This window comes from Fonsecaea erecta, assembly GCF_001651985.1.
Source record: "Fonsecaea erecta strain CBS 125763 chromosome Unknown Scaff2, whole genome shotgun sequence".
Taxonomy (NCBI): Eukaryota; Fungi; Ascomycota; class Eurotiomycetes; order Chaetothyriales; family Herpotrichiellaceae; genus Fonsecaea; species Fonsecaea erecta.
Genome location: NW_017387245.1, coordinates 3,263,736 through 3,279,791, shown reverse-complemented (window position 1 = coordinate 3,279,791; position 16,056 = coordinate 3,263,736). Strand labels below are relative to the sequence as shown.

General features: G+C 50.2%; 1 protein-coding gene across 1 annotated transcript; it reads right to left on the bottom strand.

Moving 5' to 3' along the window:
- Positions 1 to 731: 731 nt before the first annotated feature.
- On the bottom strand, positions 732 to 15,469 carry AYL99_02937 (hypothetical protein; the record flags this gene model as incomplete). Its single annotated transcript, XM_018834453.1, has 3 exons — positions 732 to 869; positions 932 to 7,038; positions 7,105 to 15,469. 3 exons carry the CDS (start codon positions 15,467 to 15,469, stop codon positions 732 to 734), a joined length of 14,610 nt encoding a protein of 4,869 aa, XP_018697077.1.
- Between the last annotated feature and the right edge of the window lie 587 nt (positions 15,470 to 16,056).

The window sequence follows — 16,056 nt, the reverse complement described above, 5'->3', positions numbered from 1 at the left end:
GATGACTCATTGTTCTCCCACGCGGCCGCTGGGTGGCCTCACTCCCCTGAATCCGTATTATTACGAGGTACCCCGTATTCGTACTCGTCTGAAAGGGGAAGGTACCACACTTGGATTATTGCCGATCAAGGCACAACCGAGAGCACTGCGTACCGCCGTTGGGGGCGCAAAACTCGTCGCGCTTACATACAGTAATTAACTGAGACTGGCTGGGTGCTGGCTGACCACCAAACACACATGGAGTTGGTTAGGTAAGTGCCGTGGGTGAGTGGCGCGGAGGTGGGAAGAGTATATGTCCAGGTGGGTGAATATATTTACAGTATGTATATACTCGATGCTGGTTATTTTCTGGCGCTTCGAGCTCGGCTGTCCAAGCTACTAAGAGGGTGATCAAAACGATCAAGTCTCCTCGAATTGGTTCTTTTGCGAGGAAGACGACGATGGGATCGTTCCAACCTTCTGGAAGGACGGGCATCCGGAAATCATGAGCCGGCTGACCAGCGAATAGGGATTTATCCACATCAACAATGGGTTGGGTGATAATTACGAGTATGAGGTACTACCTATCTCGGAGAGTTTCAAGTTAGGCGCCCAGGGAGGGTCAGGGATATTATTCACTCACTCTTCTCTGTCTCTACTCTGGCAGTCGAATGTTGAAAGTGGAGATAGTAAGACAGGACTGTTTCATTTCTCTAGATATGCTGCAAAACTCCACTCGTCAAGGATAGTTGCTACGAGAAATCCATCATCAAACTTCTCACGCCATCCAGAATCCCCGTAGCCTCGTCGTCAGAGAGCATGTCCACTGGGGCGAAGACGCCCATGTCCAGGTAGCCATCTTCAACCTTCGCTTCGATGTCAATCGCAGGCTGCAGTAAGCAATCATGTTAGTCAATTGAAATAGAAATGGGGGAAAGGAGTCGTGGCTAACCAAGCACCACTTCGTGGTGTCAGCATCAACTGCCATGCCGTTGAGGAAAGGCGATGGTGTATCAAGCTCCTGAAATCCGTCCTTCTGCTCGGGTGACATATCCGCATGCGTAACTTTCACTTCACCGGATTGATCTCCGGATGACTGCGCACCCTCCGGGTCGTCGGTGGGGAGAGACAAGAAATTGACAAAAGTGTGGAGGCTGACGCCAGTCCAGGTATAAATGTCCCGCATGCAAACTCCACAGTGCTCTGGGTTAGTAATCTCGCTGAGATCATGCTGTATTTGCAAAGCCGATTGCAGAAGGTTCTCTTGCCCAGATCGAATTCTCAGCGGCACAATGTTGAACGTCGGAGCTACGAGCTCCATGATTCCGTCGATATCAAGTGACCGATTTGCGAGATAGATACCGACAACAACATCCCCCGATCCAGCCTTGGTTCCTCTCTCTACATCACGGCAAATACCCTCGTAAACTCTGGCATATGCGGCGAAGAAGAGTGCTTGAATGCCCAGTCCATGATGCCTCAGTCGGTTGCTTAGTCGCTCAACCGGCAAAAGCTTCGCATAATATTTCTCAACGCGCGGTGCTGTGAATGAGCCTCGACTCACAGCTCGCAATGTATCTCGTCCCTGACCGAGATACTGCGTCCAGAACGCTTGAGTCAGTGGACGAGCTGCTCGAATATTCGAGATAAGCGTGCTCATATCCGTGTTAGGGTGGATCTGAGAGCCGGTCCCAGCACATATTTTCTCAAGCCGGGTGATGAGCAGCTGGAAGCTCACTGCATCATACAAGGCGTGATGGATGCGGAGAGCGACAATCGATTCTTGCCCTGCGCTATCGAAGCGCAGCCTCCACGGAAAGTCATATTTCTCCGCTGCCTCACTTTTAACGACAACTTGAAATGTTTCTGGGCTTTCCGCGTCATTGGTATGAACGAAGACAGTCCTCAAGATGGAAATTTCCTGGACAAGTTTCTTCATCGCCTGCTGCAGACGCTCCAACGAGACGCCGGTCATCTTCAGCCAGAAAATGGGAAAGAACAAGCGGCCGTCGCTTGCACTCCACATGTCAAGCATGTACGTCTGACCAGCAGTGCATGGTATGGTCGTTTCAATGTCGCCCTCGGGCATTGTGATGCTCTTCTTCACGGCCTCGGAAATCGATGCCTTGACTATGGGCCCATTTGACGCATGGGCGCTCTCTTCAACAGCAACTTTGGTCTGGTCAGCGGCCACTGCCATCTTCTCAGCTGTCTGTGCTCTGATGATCTGGCTCACTGGAAGCTTGACGCCCCTTTTTCTCAGCAGACTAGCCACTCTGATAGCACTGACGCTATCCAGGCCAAGATGGAACAGCCCAGTATTCTTTTTGACCTGCTCCTTGTCCAAGTTGGAGACTTTCGCGAGGACATCCCTTATGATAGTCTCCGTTGGAGTCCAAGTTTCTTGACCCTGGGACTGCTGTAGATCCTCGTCAGGTACAGTTTGTGTCCTTCGCCTGCCGTTGTTTTTGAGAACAAGGTCCACGCCCGGCAGACCGCAAATCGACATTTTCCCCCCTTTGTCTTCCAGGAGATCCCGGCCAGGGCTGTTCATCAGAGCTGCCAGAATGCCATCCAGCTTGCTCAGCAGCGTCTGCCCAAATGCTTCATTGGCGACTCCGTTTTGAAATGCAACAGTCCAGATCAGATCATTTGCATCGCCCTCCAATTCCACATTTAGAGGATACGGCGGCGTGGTGCCTACTCCATCGGGAGAGGCTTCCTCGTACAACACTGGGAGATCGCCCTCGGCAGTAGGGAGCTTTTGGAAGGTGAACAAAGTATTGAACAAGTCTTCATTCACCCCTTGTCCTCGGGCAATACGAAGAGCCTCTCGCAATGGAAAGTGCTGGTATTCTGAGACTCGCACCACGGCGTCGTGCATCCTGTGGAGGGCTTCTGACTTTGTCATATTCTCTTCAAGCACAGGTCTAAAGGTGACAGTGTTGAATGTTGGGAAGATCAGCCGATCCGAGCCATCAGTTGTGCGGCCGGACAGAACGAGCCCGAAGCATACATCTAACTGGCAGGTATAGTGAATGAGTGCGATTGTCCAGCATGTTAGCCCGAAGGTCTGGAGTGTCACTCCTTGCTGCCTACAGAATTTGAGGGCATCCGCAAGGCTGGTCTTCGATTGTTTGCGGATCAAGATCGCAGAGGTGGAGTTTTTGTGATCCTCGATGTGCGTTTGAAAAGTGGTGGGTTGGATATTTAGTAGTTGAGACTCCCAGAATTTACGAGCTTCTGAGCTCTCTGCTTGACTGATGATCTCCTCGAGGTGTTCTTGATACTGATCCAGCACTTCCCCCTGAGGTTTTAGGTTAGGGAACTCGTAGATCTTGGTGACTTCTTGGTGCAGCAAATGCAATGACCAGGCGTCGTACAATGCATGCGGCATTGCGAGAACAAGGAACGACGCGTTATTTTCGTTGACAATGGTGATGCTGGTCTCTTGATCTTCCAAGGTTTGGTCGCTTGCGGCCTTTCTGAGACTTCTAACAACATCGTCCAGTCTCTTGTCGACTAGAGTCGTCACCTCGAGTCCTTCTTTCATCACAAGTTGCAAGAAAGTTGTGCGCTTGTCTGATGACTCGATAATCGCAAAGCGACTTCTCAAGATGGGCTCTTTCTGGGAGACCTTTTCCCAGGCTCTGATCAGTCTTTGGGTATCCATGTCGGGGCTTAATCTGAACGTCATCACGTTCAGATACTTGTCTGATTCCAGAAGCAGACCTTCCTGCATCGGTGTGGCAGGAAAGACGGCCCGCACGTGGTCGAGATCAATCCCGTGACCGTGAAGCATATGTCGATAGGCAATCTGGCGCTCTTCAATGGAAGGTATGCGTTTGCCTTTTTTTGTTCTTGTTCGGGTATCCACGTCTGAATTGGCCGCTGCGGCAATCCCTGCAACAGTGGGCGATCTCATGATTGCACTCACGGCGACTCTCATTCCATTGTTCCTGACCCTAGCCGCGAGCTTCATTGCTTCTATGCTGTCCAAGCCTAGTTCGAAGATCGTAGGTCTGTGACGGTGTATCCTGTTTTCTTCCACTGAAGTAAGCTTGGCAATTTCAGAGCGAATGATTTTCTCTGTGGCACTCAAAGCGACACCATCGTCCTCTTCATGAATGTTGTTGGAGACAGAGAAGCCAGTTCTGGATTCTCCATTCAGAGCCACAGGGTCTTGTGCTGAGCAAAAGCCAGCGGGCAAGGTCATACCCATCTCTTCCCGTCTGCGAACGACATCAAGGTACCTGTTTAGCAACTGGCTGGCCCTTTCTCTGTTCAAATATTGTGATTTTGCGACAAGGGTGATATTGAACTCGGTGCCCCTTTGCTCTACCTCAATGTTTAGAGGATAATCTGGCGAACTGTCCGTTGGAATTGCTCGCCAGAGCGCGCTGTCGTCAAGTTCCATTGATGTCCTTTGGAACACAAATAATATGTCAAACAGAGGCTGATCTGCATTCATTCCGAGCCATTGAACAATCTTCCGCAGAGGCGTATGTTGGTAAGGAATGATATCAACGTTGAACTGATGACATGCTTGGACAAGATCGGAGACTGCTGCTCCATCTCTGAGAGAGTTGATGCCGCATGGAAGGGTGTTCAACATCGGGCCGATGGCCTCCTCTATTTCTTCCCTGGATATGGCTCTGCCCGACACGACCACACCTATTGTGGGATTGAAGTCGAATTCTCTTTGTAGCACGTAGAGCAGCATAGCCTGGAAAAAAGCCGATACTGTCACGTCCAGTTCATTGCACAAGGGTTGCAAATGGTTAATGGTAAGATGATCCCTCAAGACGACACAATTGGTATCTGTCTCACGCTCTGCATGGGCCAATGGTAGTTTCTGTGGCCGGATGCGAGCCAGGTGTGATAGCCAGAATTCCTTCTCATCCGGTAGCTGACATAACGGACCGTAAGGTAAAGCTTCGTAGAACTGCATCTTGAGCTTATGGATCTCCTCAGGGTGCTCATACTGTTTCTCGACTTGTTTCAATAGTAACGGAAGGCTGTTTCCGTCGTAGAGCCCATGGAACATATAGAGAATCATGAAACCCCCATCTCCAGACTGTGCCAACCCGACTTTCCAAGGAAATGATGTTGATAGCGATCTGGCAGATCTGACCCAATCTTTGAAGGAGGAATCCTGCAATTCGCGGATGTTTTCATTTCTAGCTTCGTAACTGATCATATTGACGGCACTGCCATCCTTGCAGACCACAACTTGAGCAAAACCATCTGCTGTTGGTACGAAGAGTGTCCTTAGGGTAGAAACTGACCGCTGAGTCGCATCCCACGCAGTTTTCAGTCGCTGCATGTCAGTATTGGAATCGAGTTCAAAGAGGAAGCAGGAGAAATAAACAGTGTCATCGGGTCCACCTTGCATAACTCTGGAAATCATGCCTTCTTGTAAAGGAGTACAGGGTGCGATGTACTCGATGTTTTCCGGTGGAACGTCTATATTTTGAGCGATTTCCTTGTAATGGGCGTCACGGAATAACTGAATCTTCCTTCGGGCGGTTTCAACAGCTTGGTCTTGGTGTAAGGTGGCCCTTTCAGAGATGACGCGAACTAGATCTTGAACGACAGAGTGCTTGAGGATCGTGCCTACTTGGGCATTTTGGAATCCCTGCCGCTTGAGAGCTCTAGACAGCCCAATTGCTGATATTGAATCCAGTCCAAGTTCGAATAATCTCGAAGTTGGCTTGATGTCCAATGCCTGGATTCGCAAGAAAGACGCCAGCACAGCGGCCACCTCATTATAAGCTTGAAGGTCTTCCTCGGAGGTTGCATATCTTTCGTTTGATTCGTCTTGTTCTGAGATTGGCAGGTTTCCCTCGTACAAGGCCTTCAGCGATTTGTGATCAGCCTTGTTGTTGACTGATAATGGAAGAGACGAGACTGCGAGAATGTATGACGGCACCATGTACGCTGGCAATTTGTCAGAGCAGTTCATCCGAATCTTTGCAGCCAGGTTTTGTGAATCCCTCGTGGCCACAATTGCCGGTTTCTCGTTCTTTGCACGTCGTTGAGCCGTAGAGAAGAAAGTCACCAGCTGGTCCTTCTGTTGTGTTGGATGTTTCAGGACCATGGTGGCAACGTCCTTGATGGTGCTATCCGTACTCATAGCAACATGGTTGATCTCCCCAATCTCCAGGCGCTGCCCTCGCAACTTGACCTGATCATCGATCCTGCCCAAAAATTCGAAGCTGTCATCATGCAGGAGACGGACGAGATCACCAGTGCGATAGACCATTGTCGAATATTCCTCCAACACTACGAATTTCTCCCGTGTAAGGTTGGGTCGGTTGAGATATCCTTTTCCGACAAGAGGACCTGAGAGACAAAGCTCGCCGATAGCACCGCGAAGAACTGCATTCTGTGACGAAGGCTCCAAAACGAAAGAGCCCACATTGTCCCATTGTTGACCAATATTCGTGGCTTTCGCATTCTTGGGCACTTGTCGATGCACTGTGCACCCGATGGTCACTTCACTTGGCCCGTAGAAATTGTAAAGACAACCTGTATCGCCCCAGATTTCCAAGATATCCTGGCTCACTTGCTCGCCACCGACAATAAAGACACCTTCGCATAGACGGGGCACTTCTTCGGGTGTAAGTAACCTTGCCAAACTGGGGGTCAGGTCAAGATGCGTTATCTCGAGAGCGTTGATAGTTCCCGGAAGATCCTCGAACAAGAGGTCTCGGGGAGCAGAGGTCACGGTGATGCCTATACTCCAGCTCCAGTATTGCTCCAGCACGCTGACATCGAAGTGGAAGGATGCGAACTGCAGCCACCTAGATGATTCCTTCCATCTACCACAGAAAATCCGCTGAAACGACAACATTGCTTGGACTGCGCTGTCATGGCTGATCAAGCAGCCTTTCGGTGTCCCTGTAGTTCCTGAGGTGTACAGGCAGTAGCAGATGTCTTGCGTATCTAGTTCTTTCGAGAGCAGAGGTTTCTCGCCAGGAAATCCCTGCCAATTGGTGTTGTCAATGGCGAAAGTCGATAGATCAGGAATAGTATTAAACTCCGATGTCTTGTCATCTGTTGTCAGCACGATTTTGCAACTAGAATCGCGGATAATGAATTCCTTCCTTGAAGTTGGTGCACCTGGGTCAATGGCAATGTAACCACACCCTGATTTGAGTACCCCCAATATCGCAAAAGAAGCTTCCGGGCATTTTTCGAAGCAAACAGCCACGAGGTCTCCGACTTGCACTCTTTTGCTCTGGATCAGTCGAGCGATTCTGTTGCCATTTGAATCCAACTGGGCGTACGTCCAAATTTGTTTTGATGGAGTGATTCCGTGCAAGCCTTGCACAAACTCTAGGGCAATACTGTTTGGTTTCTGCTTTGCCATCAGCTCCACAAATTCGTGCAGGTAGCGTACCGTACTTGGAATCCGTTCTTCTTTGGCAGGCACCACTGACAGAAGAGATTCTGGAAGCCTCGGAGTACGTGTTGCTTGCGTGAGCAGGCTCTTCATGAGTTCTTCGAATTCCTCAAGGATGTACACAGCTTGGCCTGGTGGAATAACCTTTTCGCGAAAAGTTACTTGGATATCCAGCGCATCGTTCTCTCGAGGAACGACCTCCAAAGAGATTGTGTACTCAGCGGTTGCATCATCTTTTACGAGTGTCCAAGGCCTATTTGCACCCTTTTTAGTGTCATATTTCTGTAGAACGATCGCAGTGTCGAACAGATCGCCTTCAGCCTGTACCCAACGCTTGATCGAGCTCAGAGAGCTATGTTGATGTTTCAACATACCAGCGCACCGCCTGACAGCTGATTGCAAAAGGTCGGCCCTGTCATGGGATAGTCTCATCGCAAACGGCACAGTGTTGATGCAAGGGAAGACAACCATGTTTTCTTCTTCGTCAAAGTCCCGACCAGAAAGGATGACACCAAATGTGACACAGTCCTGGGCAGTATACGCCGAAAGTAACAAAGACCAAGCGGCAGCAACCAGGGCTTGCATCGTTGCACCTTCATTTGCGCATTCATTCTCGAGTGCTTTCAAAGACATGCTGCACTGCCGTGTCACGACACAATAGTTGTCGGCCTTTTGAGTGTACACGTCCAAGTCCGGGAAGCGGGTTGGGCACATATCAGTCGACACCTCCATCCAGAATGTCTTGGAACTTTCGTCGTCTCCGCTCGCGCTTACGATCTTCGAAACGACCGGGCCAAGAGGAACAGCCACGGGCGATTGCAAGCCTGCGTACGTACAAGCAACGTCGCCCAGTATGAGGTCTAGAGAACGCGCGTCATAGAGGGCGTGCAGCATGGATAGTTCAAGACTCGGCGAAGAGCCTGTTTTGGAAACCCGAATGAGCCACGGCGGCCGTGTGAGATTGTGAAAGTTCGGAAATTTCTTCTCGCCTCTGTCTGGCCGAGTTGGGATTGAATCGTCAATCCAGGGTAGCTGTATTACATTTGGGCGATAGGTTATCATGACAAATGGAGTCTTGGGGTCATCTGTCTCGGCAAAGCCAGTCCTTAGCATTGCGTGCGTTCGCAAAGCAACAGACCAAGCCTGTCTCAACCTTGATAAGTCCACGTCTTTGTCCAAGTTGAAATGCATATGATTAAGATAGAGCTTGTAGTGCGATCGAAGAAACTGCGAAAGAATACCTGCTTGCGTGGGTGTGCAGGGCCACACGGAATCGACTTTGCTTTCGTCGAGATAGTTAGCTTGACAGATAGATCGGCGGCGACTCCGTTCATAGGAGTCAAGGTCGAAGAGCGAATGCCCTTTGTTTTGTCGGAGCACGGAATCGCAAAAATTGGCAATATCTCTGACAGTTGCAGCTTCCAAAATGGCCCCAGTGGATACATCGAACCCCTTTTTCCGCAGCCTTCCTGCAATTTGGACAGCATTGATGCTGTCGAACCCCAGACTGAAGACCGTAGTGTCCCTAGAGATTTTTGGAAGAGCACCGGGTTTCAATTGCACGAGGATATCCCTGACCAATGTCTCCGTTTGAGACAGACCCTCGTTCATTGAAACCTGTCCTTTGGTTGGGACAGCGGAAGCTGAGCTTTCAAGTACAATCAACGGTACAGAAGGCTGCAGTCTCGGCAACATCCCAGCAATGAAGGAATAATCTGAAGCCCTTGACTGCGGGTATTTGGCGGTATGCACAAGAAATGCATCGTAGGCGTCCAGGAATTTACTCAATGTCTTCCGTTTGGCAACCTCAGAGTGCAGATTGAGGGTGACTACATCAGCCTTCCTGTCCATCGTAATCTCAAGGATGAAAGGAAAAGACATGTCCCCTGATGCCTCAACCAGAGTCCAGATTTTGTCGTCGAGCCGCAATTCGTCTTGTTGGAGCAAAATCAAGGTATCAAACAATGCTCTGCCTTGGGTGTCAAGGACCCGTTGGACTTCACGAAGGGAGCTCGGCTGATGCAGTAAAGTCTCCACATTCATCTGTTGAAGGCAATGACACAGTTCCTTGTTGGTGCTGCCAGACTGCAGCTGTACTCTCGATGGAACCGTATTGAAGCATGGAGCGACCATGCTCTCCACACCATCGATAGGAAGGTTGCGACCGCTCAGGACGTTGCCAAAGCAGACATCTTGACTCTCGAACACACAGGAGAGAAACCGACACCATGAAGCTTGAATCAGAGCCGAGGGAGTTGAAAGCATCTTTCGCGCACATCGTTGAAGTTCGGAAACATCGATTGTGGCCTTGCGTTTGACCAACAAATGAGTGCCTGGGGGAGCCTTGTCCTCAGACAATATGACTTCACTTAGCTTTTGCAAAGAAGCACCCTGCAGCTTTGTGCGCCAGAAATTGTATGTTCCATCAGTGTTAGAGGCTTTCATGAATGACAGATAGTCATCGAAGGGGATTGTTGGAGGTAGTTGATGTCCGTGGTAAAGGGATTGAATCTCGCTTAGTAGGACGGCCATTGCCTCTGCATCGTAAAGACCGTGATGCATTCTCAGGATCAGCTCTGTACTCTTTCTGATTTCGAGGCTCCATGGCGGGACCATGAGATTATCCAAGGCATAACTCACGCCTTGCGTGCCTTCTTCCAGCCAAGGAAGCTGGAAATTCTTCAACACTACTTGCGCAAAAGGAGATTCAGCGCTATCGATTGCAGTGAAGCCAGTGCGAAGGATCTGATGTCTCGCCAATGCGTATTCCCACGCCTGTCGTAGCCTCGAGGTGTTGCCACAGACGTTGAATCGCAAAGTATTTCGATAGACTTCGGAGGAAACATTCGTCGAACTGGTCACCATGGATTCTTGCAAAGGCGTACACGGAAGGATTCTCTCTACTTCCAGCCCTACCCGAGAATACAGGCCGCGGATTTGGTCTTCCCATCTTTTGAAAGGAAGACCCAGATCTTTCTTTTCGTCGAATTTGTTACGTTCCGGAACATGGCTCTCAATGTACTTCATGAGCTGTCCAACAGACGGGTTTTGCATCAACGAGGATATCTCCACAACAGGATAATGTTCTCGGAGCGCCCGTGAGACGTGAATTGCACTAATCGAATCCAGGCCCAGAGCATAGAAAGAGGTAGTACGGTCAATCTTCGCAGAACCGACGCCAAGGGCATCAGTAACAACACGAGCGATAATGCACTCGGAATCGGAGAGGCAGTCAACATCATCAGAAGGCTTACTGCCCCTGGAAGTGGCCTGAAGCTCTTCTGCGTCGAGATTTCGATAGTAGGAGATCAAATCTGAGCGATTGATCTTTCCCTGACGCGTCAGAGGTATCTTGTCAATGCAGATCAGGTTGTCAGGTATCATATAATCTGGCAGGTTATTTGCCAAAGTTTCGAAGATACTGGTGTTCATGCCGTCGGGGCCCATTTGGATGGGGGACTGACTTCGAGTCCAGAAAGCAACAAGGCTGGCAGTATCGCCTCCTTTGTCAATGACCATAGCTACCGCATCTTCAACTTCATTGCACTTGATCAGTGCAGCATTCACCTCTCCTAGTTCAATTCTCTGACCCCGGAGCTTGACTTGATCGTCCTCTCGGCCCAGTATGACTAAAGAGTCATCACAAAGAAGCCTTCCGATGTCGCCTGAGCGGTAAAGCCGACCATATTCGGGGTGATCGAAGAAGCTCTTCGAGGTCAGCATCTGATCAAGATATCCGCGTCCTACCTGTTCTCCACCGATCCAGATCTCGCCTGCCCCGCCTTTTATTACTGGCTGAAACTGTGGGAAGGCTTGATCATGGAGCGAATCAGTGGCAGCGTGTAGCTTCGGGGCTTGCCTTTGACAAACAAAGATGGATGTGTTCGGGAGCGGAAGACCAACATTGTTCGGCATATCAGATTTCGAGACCTTCGGTCGAACGTTACATATGTTTGTCGTCTCACTAGGGCCATAACCTTGGTACAGTCCGCGGTCGGCCCAATTTGAGAACACCTTCGAGTTCATAGGCTCTCCAGCTGTGACCAACATTTTCACGTGTGGGACGTTGTCGGGTCGAACAAGAGCGGCCACCGAAGGGGTCATACTCAAATGAGTTATATTCAGCCGTTTGATGAAGTCTTCAAGGTTTCTGAACAGGACGTCATTTGACGCTGTGCACAAGGACATTCCCTTGTGCCAAGCCCAGAAGATCTCGAAGACTGAGACGTCGAACGCTGGGGAGCAAGCCTGCAGAAGTCGATCTTTCTCAGGTCCGCAGGGGTATATTCGCGACAGCTCCTCCAGATTGCTGAGCAGGTTGCGACGGCTAAGAAGGACGCCTTTGGGAACACCAGTACTGCCAGAGGTGAACACGGCATAGGCCAATTGATCACTCTTCGGGAACGGAGTGCTGTTGATAGTTGTCATGGAATGGCGTTGCAACAAAGTATCCATGGGGAGATATGATCTTGCATCAATCTCCTTTGGTTCAGGCGCATCTCCTGTGGACAGGATAAGCTTGCATCGAGCTTCGTCCAAAATTCGGCGGACTCGAGCTGCTGGCGTTCGAGGATCGACGCACATGTATGCGGCCCCAGCCATAATGGCCCCAAGGATGCCAATATAGAGATGAGTCGAGCGAGGGCCTATTAGGCAGACAAGATCGTCAACTTGCACATTGTACTCAGTCCTCAAGACCCAGCCAACGATCTGGGCGCGTTTGTAGAGGTCGCCATAAGTGAGGATTTCCTTCTCCACCTGATTGGTTTTCTCATTGATGCTATGCACGAATTCAACGGCTGCTCTCTCTGGGCACGACTCTGCAAGTTTTGAGATAGTTGTTATCAGATCGAAGTCTCCGCTGAATTTCCGGAAGTCGGTGTTGGTTAAGGACAATGTATTCTTGTCAAAATTTCCCCAAAAGCAGCTCAAACTGAGATCAAGGTTGCTCATGATCCGAGAGGCGGCATTGTCAAGCTGGCGAGTCAAAAGCTTCGCATGGTCTTCTGGAACAAGTGCTGTATCCACAGTCAACTTTAAATGGATGTGATTCTGATGGGGCTCAAATTCTAGGACTATCGCATATTCCAAGGCATCATGCGTCTTGACGGTTGCAACATTGGAACGATCCCTGCAATTTCCTTCGCTGTCTTGTTGCCAAACGCACAGCGTATCGAACAGCCTGTCTCCGGGGCGGACACCTGCTGCACTATTGATGTCTCGTAGGGCAACGCTACCATGTCGAAGAAACTGGCTGCGTTGTCGTTGGATGTGATTGAGGACATCACTTATTGTTCGTAAAGCACTGGTATCGACGCGAAGAGGAAATAATGATAGACAAGGCCCAATGATCGACTCGATTCCTGCAAGTGAGAAATGGCGACCAGCCACAACCACTCCAACAGCGACGTCTGCATTGTCGACGTATGATGAGAGCAAAAGTGACCAAGCTGCCTCCAAGACCGTCTCCCGGCTACAGTGCGAGACTGACGCATAGTGAGAGAGCTGTTCATGTGTTATAGAAAGTAGCAACTCGGTTGTATATTTGGATGGCTTTTCAGATGGGACAGGTGTTATCATCGGAAAAGGAGAGGGCTTGAAGTCTTGCATTTGGTGTCGCCAATAGTCGAGATCTCCCGTTTTCTCGGTTATCAGACGACTATACTCGTGTGACCGAAATTCGGAGAACTGTGTCCTAGGAAGAGCATCCTCTCTGGACAAGATAGAATTCAGGTCGTCTAAGATCAAGTCCCAGGACCAACCATCATATAAAGCATGGTGGATCCAAACAAGGACATCTCGCTCGTCCTCTGTTTTCGAGTTTGCCAGCTGCATGGGATATAGAAGACTTAATTCGCGGTCGAATGGCAGGTCCCGCCATACGATTTGCGCAAAAGGCATCTCCTGCACCCCAGTAGCGACGAATCCGGATCGCAGTATCTCATTCTTCCTGGAAAGCTGAACAAATGCTCGACGTAAGTCTCTCAGTGTCAAACCTGGCCCGAGCCTGAGCCATATTTGGTTGAAATTCTGAGCCGCCTTCGTGACTGTTTCGATCAGCATGGCAACCTGCATGCTACTGCAAGGTGAGATCTTTTCGTAGGGTGCTTTGATGCTTGAGGTACCAAGATCTTGCTGCAGTTTTGCCGTGATCTCTTGCCATGCGTCCGAGGTCTCGTACTCAGGTTCAGTTCTTCCTCCTTCGACATCTTTCGACTTGGCAATCAAATTTGAAAGCGTGGCTATATTGTCTGCTTCGGAGATCATCGCCGCGTTAACACAGTTGTACTGTTGGCGTAGTCGAGACGCGATCTTAATGGCTCGGAGGGAGTCTACGCCCAGCGACCAGAAAGAGGCCAATCTGTCAATCCGGCACGCCAGCTCAACGTCCAATGCTCGGGCTATATCCTTCTCTAGCGGGTTTTCAAAAGAGATCTCGTGGTTGATGGGTACCTGGTGTTCTCGATAGTTGCGTTCAAGTGCTTTGCGGTCGATCTTGCCGGAAGGCAGTCGAGGAATGTCATTGTACAAGAGCACAATCTCGCCCGGACGCATGTATGGTGGTAACCATGCTTTGCATTGAGCGGAAACATCAGAAACCATCATGCCATGTTTTGCAGCGCAGAACAAGACCAGAACATCGTCAATAATGCTTGCGATGGCGAGGTGAACGCCATCAGTCTTCGAAGCGACTTCTTCGATTTCTCCCAGTTCTACCCTTTGGCCTCTGAGCTTGACTTGGCCGGATGTCATACGTCCCAGGATTTCTAGTTGGCCATCTGGACGACAAACTGCTCGGTCGCCAGTTTTATAGATTGAGCCATAGTTTGCAAGCTCAACGAATGCTGCTTCGTTCTGTTCTGGCCGATTCAAGTATCCAACAGCAAGCTGGCCCGCAATTGCGAGCTCCCCAGGTTCGCCGGCTGGTGCTATCTCAAGTGGTTCAGCTTCTTTAAGGACAAAAGCAGTCACTGTTGCTAGTGGTCTCCCTATACTGCGGACAGAGGCATCGGCAGCTAGCCGGGGTGCCACAGTACAATGGATTGCCGCCTCTGTGGGTCCATACATAGCATACAGCATGCTCGGCCTATCTGCGCTTCCTCCAAATTCGGAAACGACTGAGGCTGTGAGCATTTCTCCAATTGTCAGCAGGGTCTTTAAGCAGGGCGCTGCCTCCCTGGTCCTCAACAGCGTCCCCGCCACCGTCGGGGTTAGCTCCGCAGCATCTGCGTCTAGAATTCGAATAGTGGCAGGGAGATCAGTAAGCATGCGCTCACGTTCGCAGCCGGCTAAGGTCGCTCCCCGAAAAAATGGAAAGAATATCTCAAACATGGAGACGTCGAACGTTGGTGAAGCAAATTGTAAAAAACGTTTGAACGGAGGGATATGCTCGTCGTGCGCAAGTAATGACTGTGACACCGACGAATGCGATAAGACGACACCCTTTGGCAGTCCTGTAGAGCCTGAAGTGTACATGACATACGCGGGATCGGAGGCACTGACGCACTGACCGTGTCGAGGACAGGTGTCATCCACTGGTGCCGAACGGGACGATCCTTGGAGAGCTTCCAGAGATACAGTCTTGCACTGGATATTTGACAGGGCATCCTTGAAGGTAGCCATTGTGGTGGCGGTTGCCAGTACGAAGGTTGACTGTGTATCTTGAAGGATAAATTTCAGCCTTTCCGTAGGCACATCTTGACTGACAGGGCAGAATGCAGAACCAGACTTCAATATTGCCACCAATGCCACGTACAATTCTGGAGACTGAGGAATGATGACAGGAACGATGCATCTTTTGTCGGCTCTCTGTGAGGTATACTCCTGAATGTCCCGGGCCAGGAGGTTCGTCAGGTGATGGAATTCGTCGTAGGTGAGGATAACGCGTCCATTATCCGCCAGCAGGAAGTCCAAGATGACGTTCTCGGAGGAGGGTGCTATCAGCTCGTGCAACAGTTGAGGCCCGGGCAGTATTTGACGATTCTCGTTGGCAATGGAGAGATTGGGGGGCCTAAGGAAGCCATTGACGGTCGATGGCATGTTACCTTTGTGGAATTGGTTCGGAAGACTCTTGGAATTCATGAGAGCCTTTGAAGAAGAATGGTATCAAGAAGAGAAAGGAAGAGAAAGAGAGCAACGGACTGCCATGCAATACTTTCACAGTATCGAATGACACACCACAAGGCAGCAGCCACCAGGGTGATCCGTCAGGTCTGTTGGTGTCTGTAGTCGGTGGTTAAGGTCGACGTCATGAGAGTGAAACGACGATGGTAGAGCTGCTGCTCCGGTGTCTGCTGAAATTCCTGTTTCCCTACTTCTTCTCTTCACATAGAATCTCTTGTGGGGTAGCAGTGCTCGACGCGAATACGGACGGATGGACTATAGCCTCTGGTGCCTTTGAAGATGATGTCGACAACAGACCCTCCACTCTGGGCGACTTGCATCTTCACGATCACAATTGTCCAGCCACGCTAACGCACAAAGCGCCAAAGAGTCTGCAGGCACCACTTTCAATCGAATACCCCGTGCAATGCGCAAGCCGATCCGCTTCAAGTCACAAGAGGAAGAAAAAAATTGCTAGCTCGGCGCTCGAAGCCTCGTCTGATGTATGCCGCGGTCGCTTTGAGGGAAACAGCGGGGCCTTGTCCACATCGTCCATCCTTCCACCA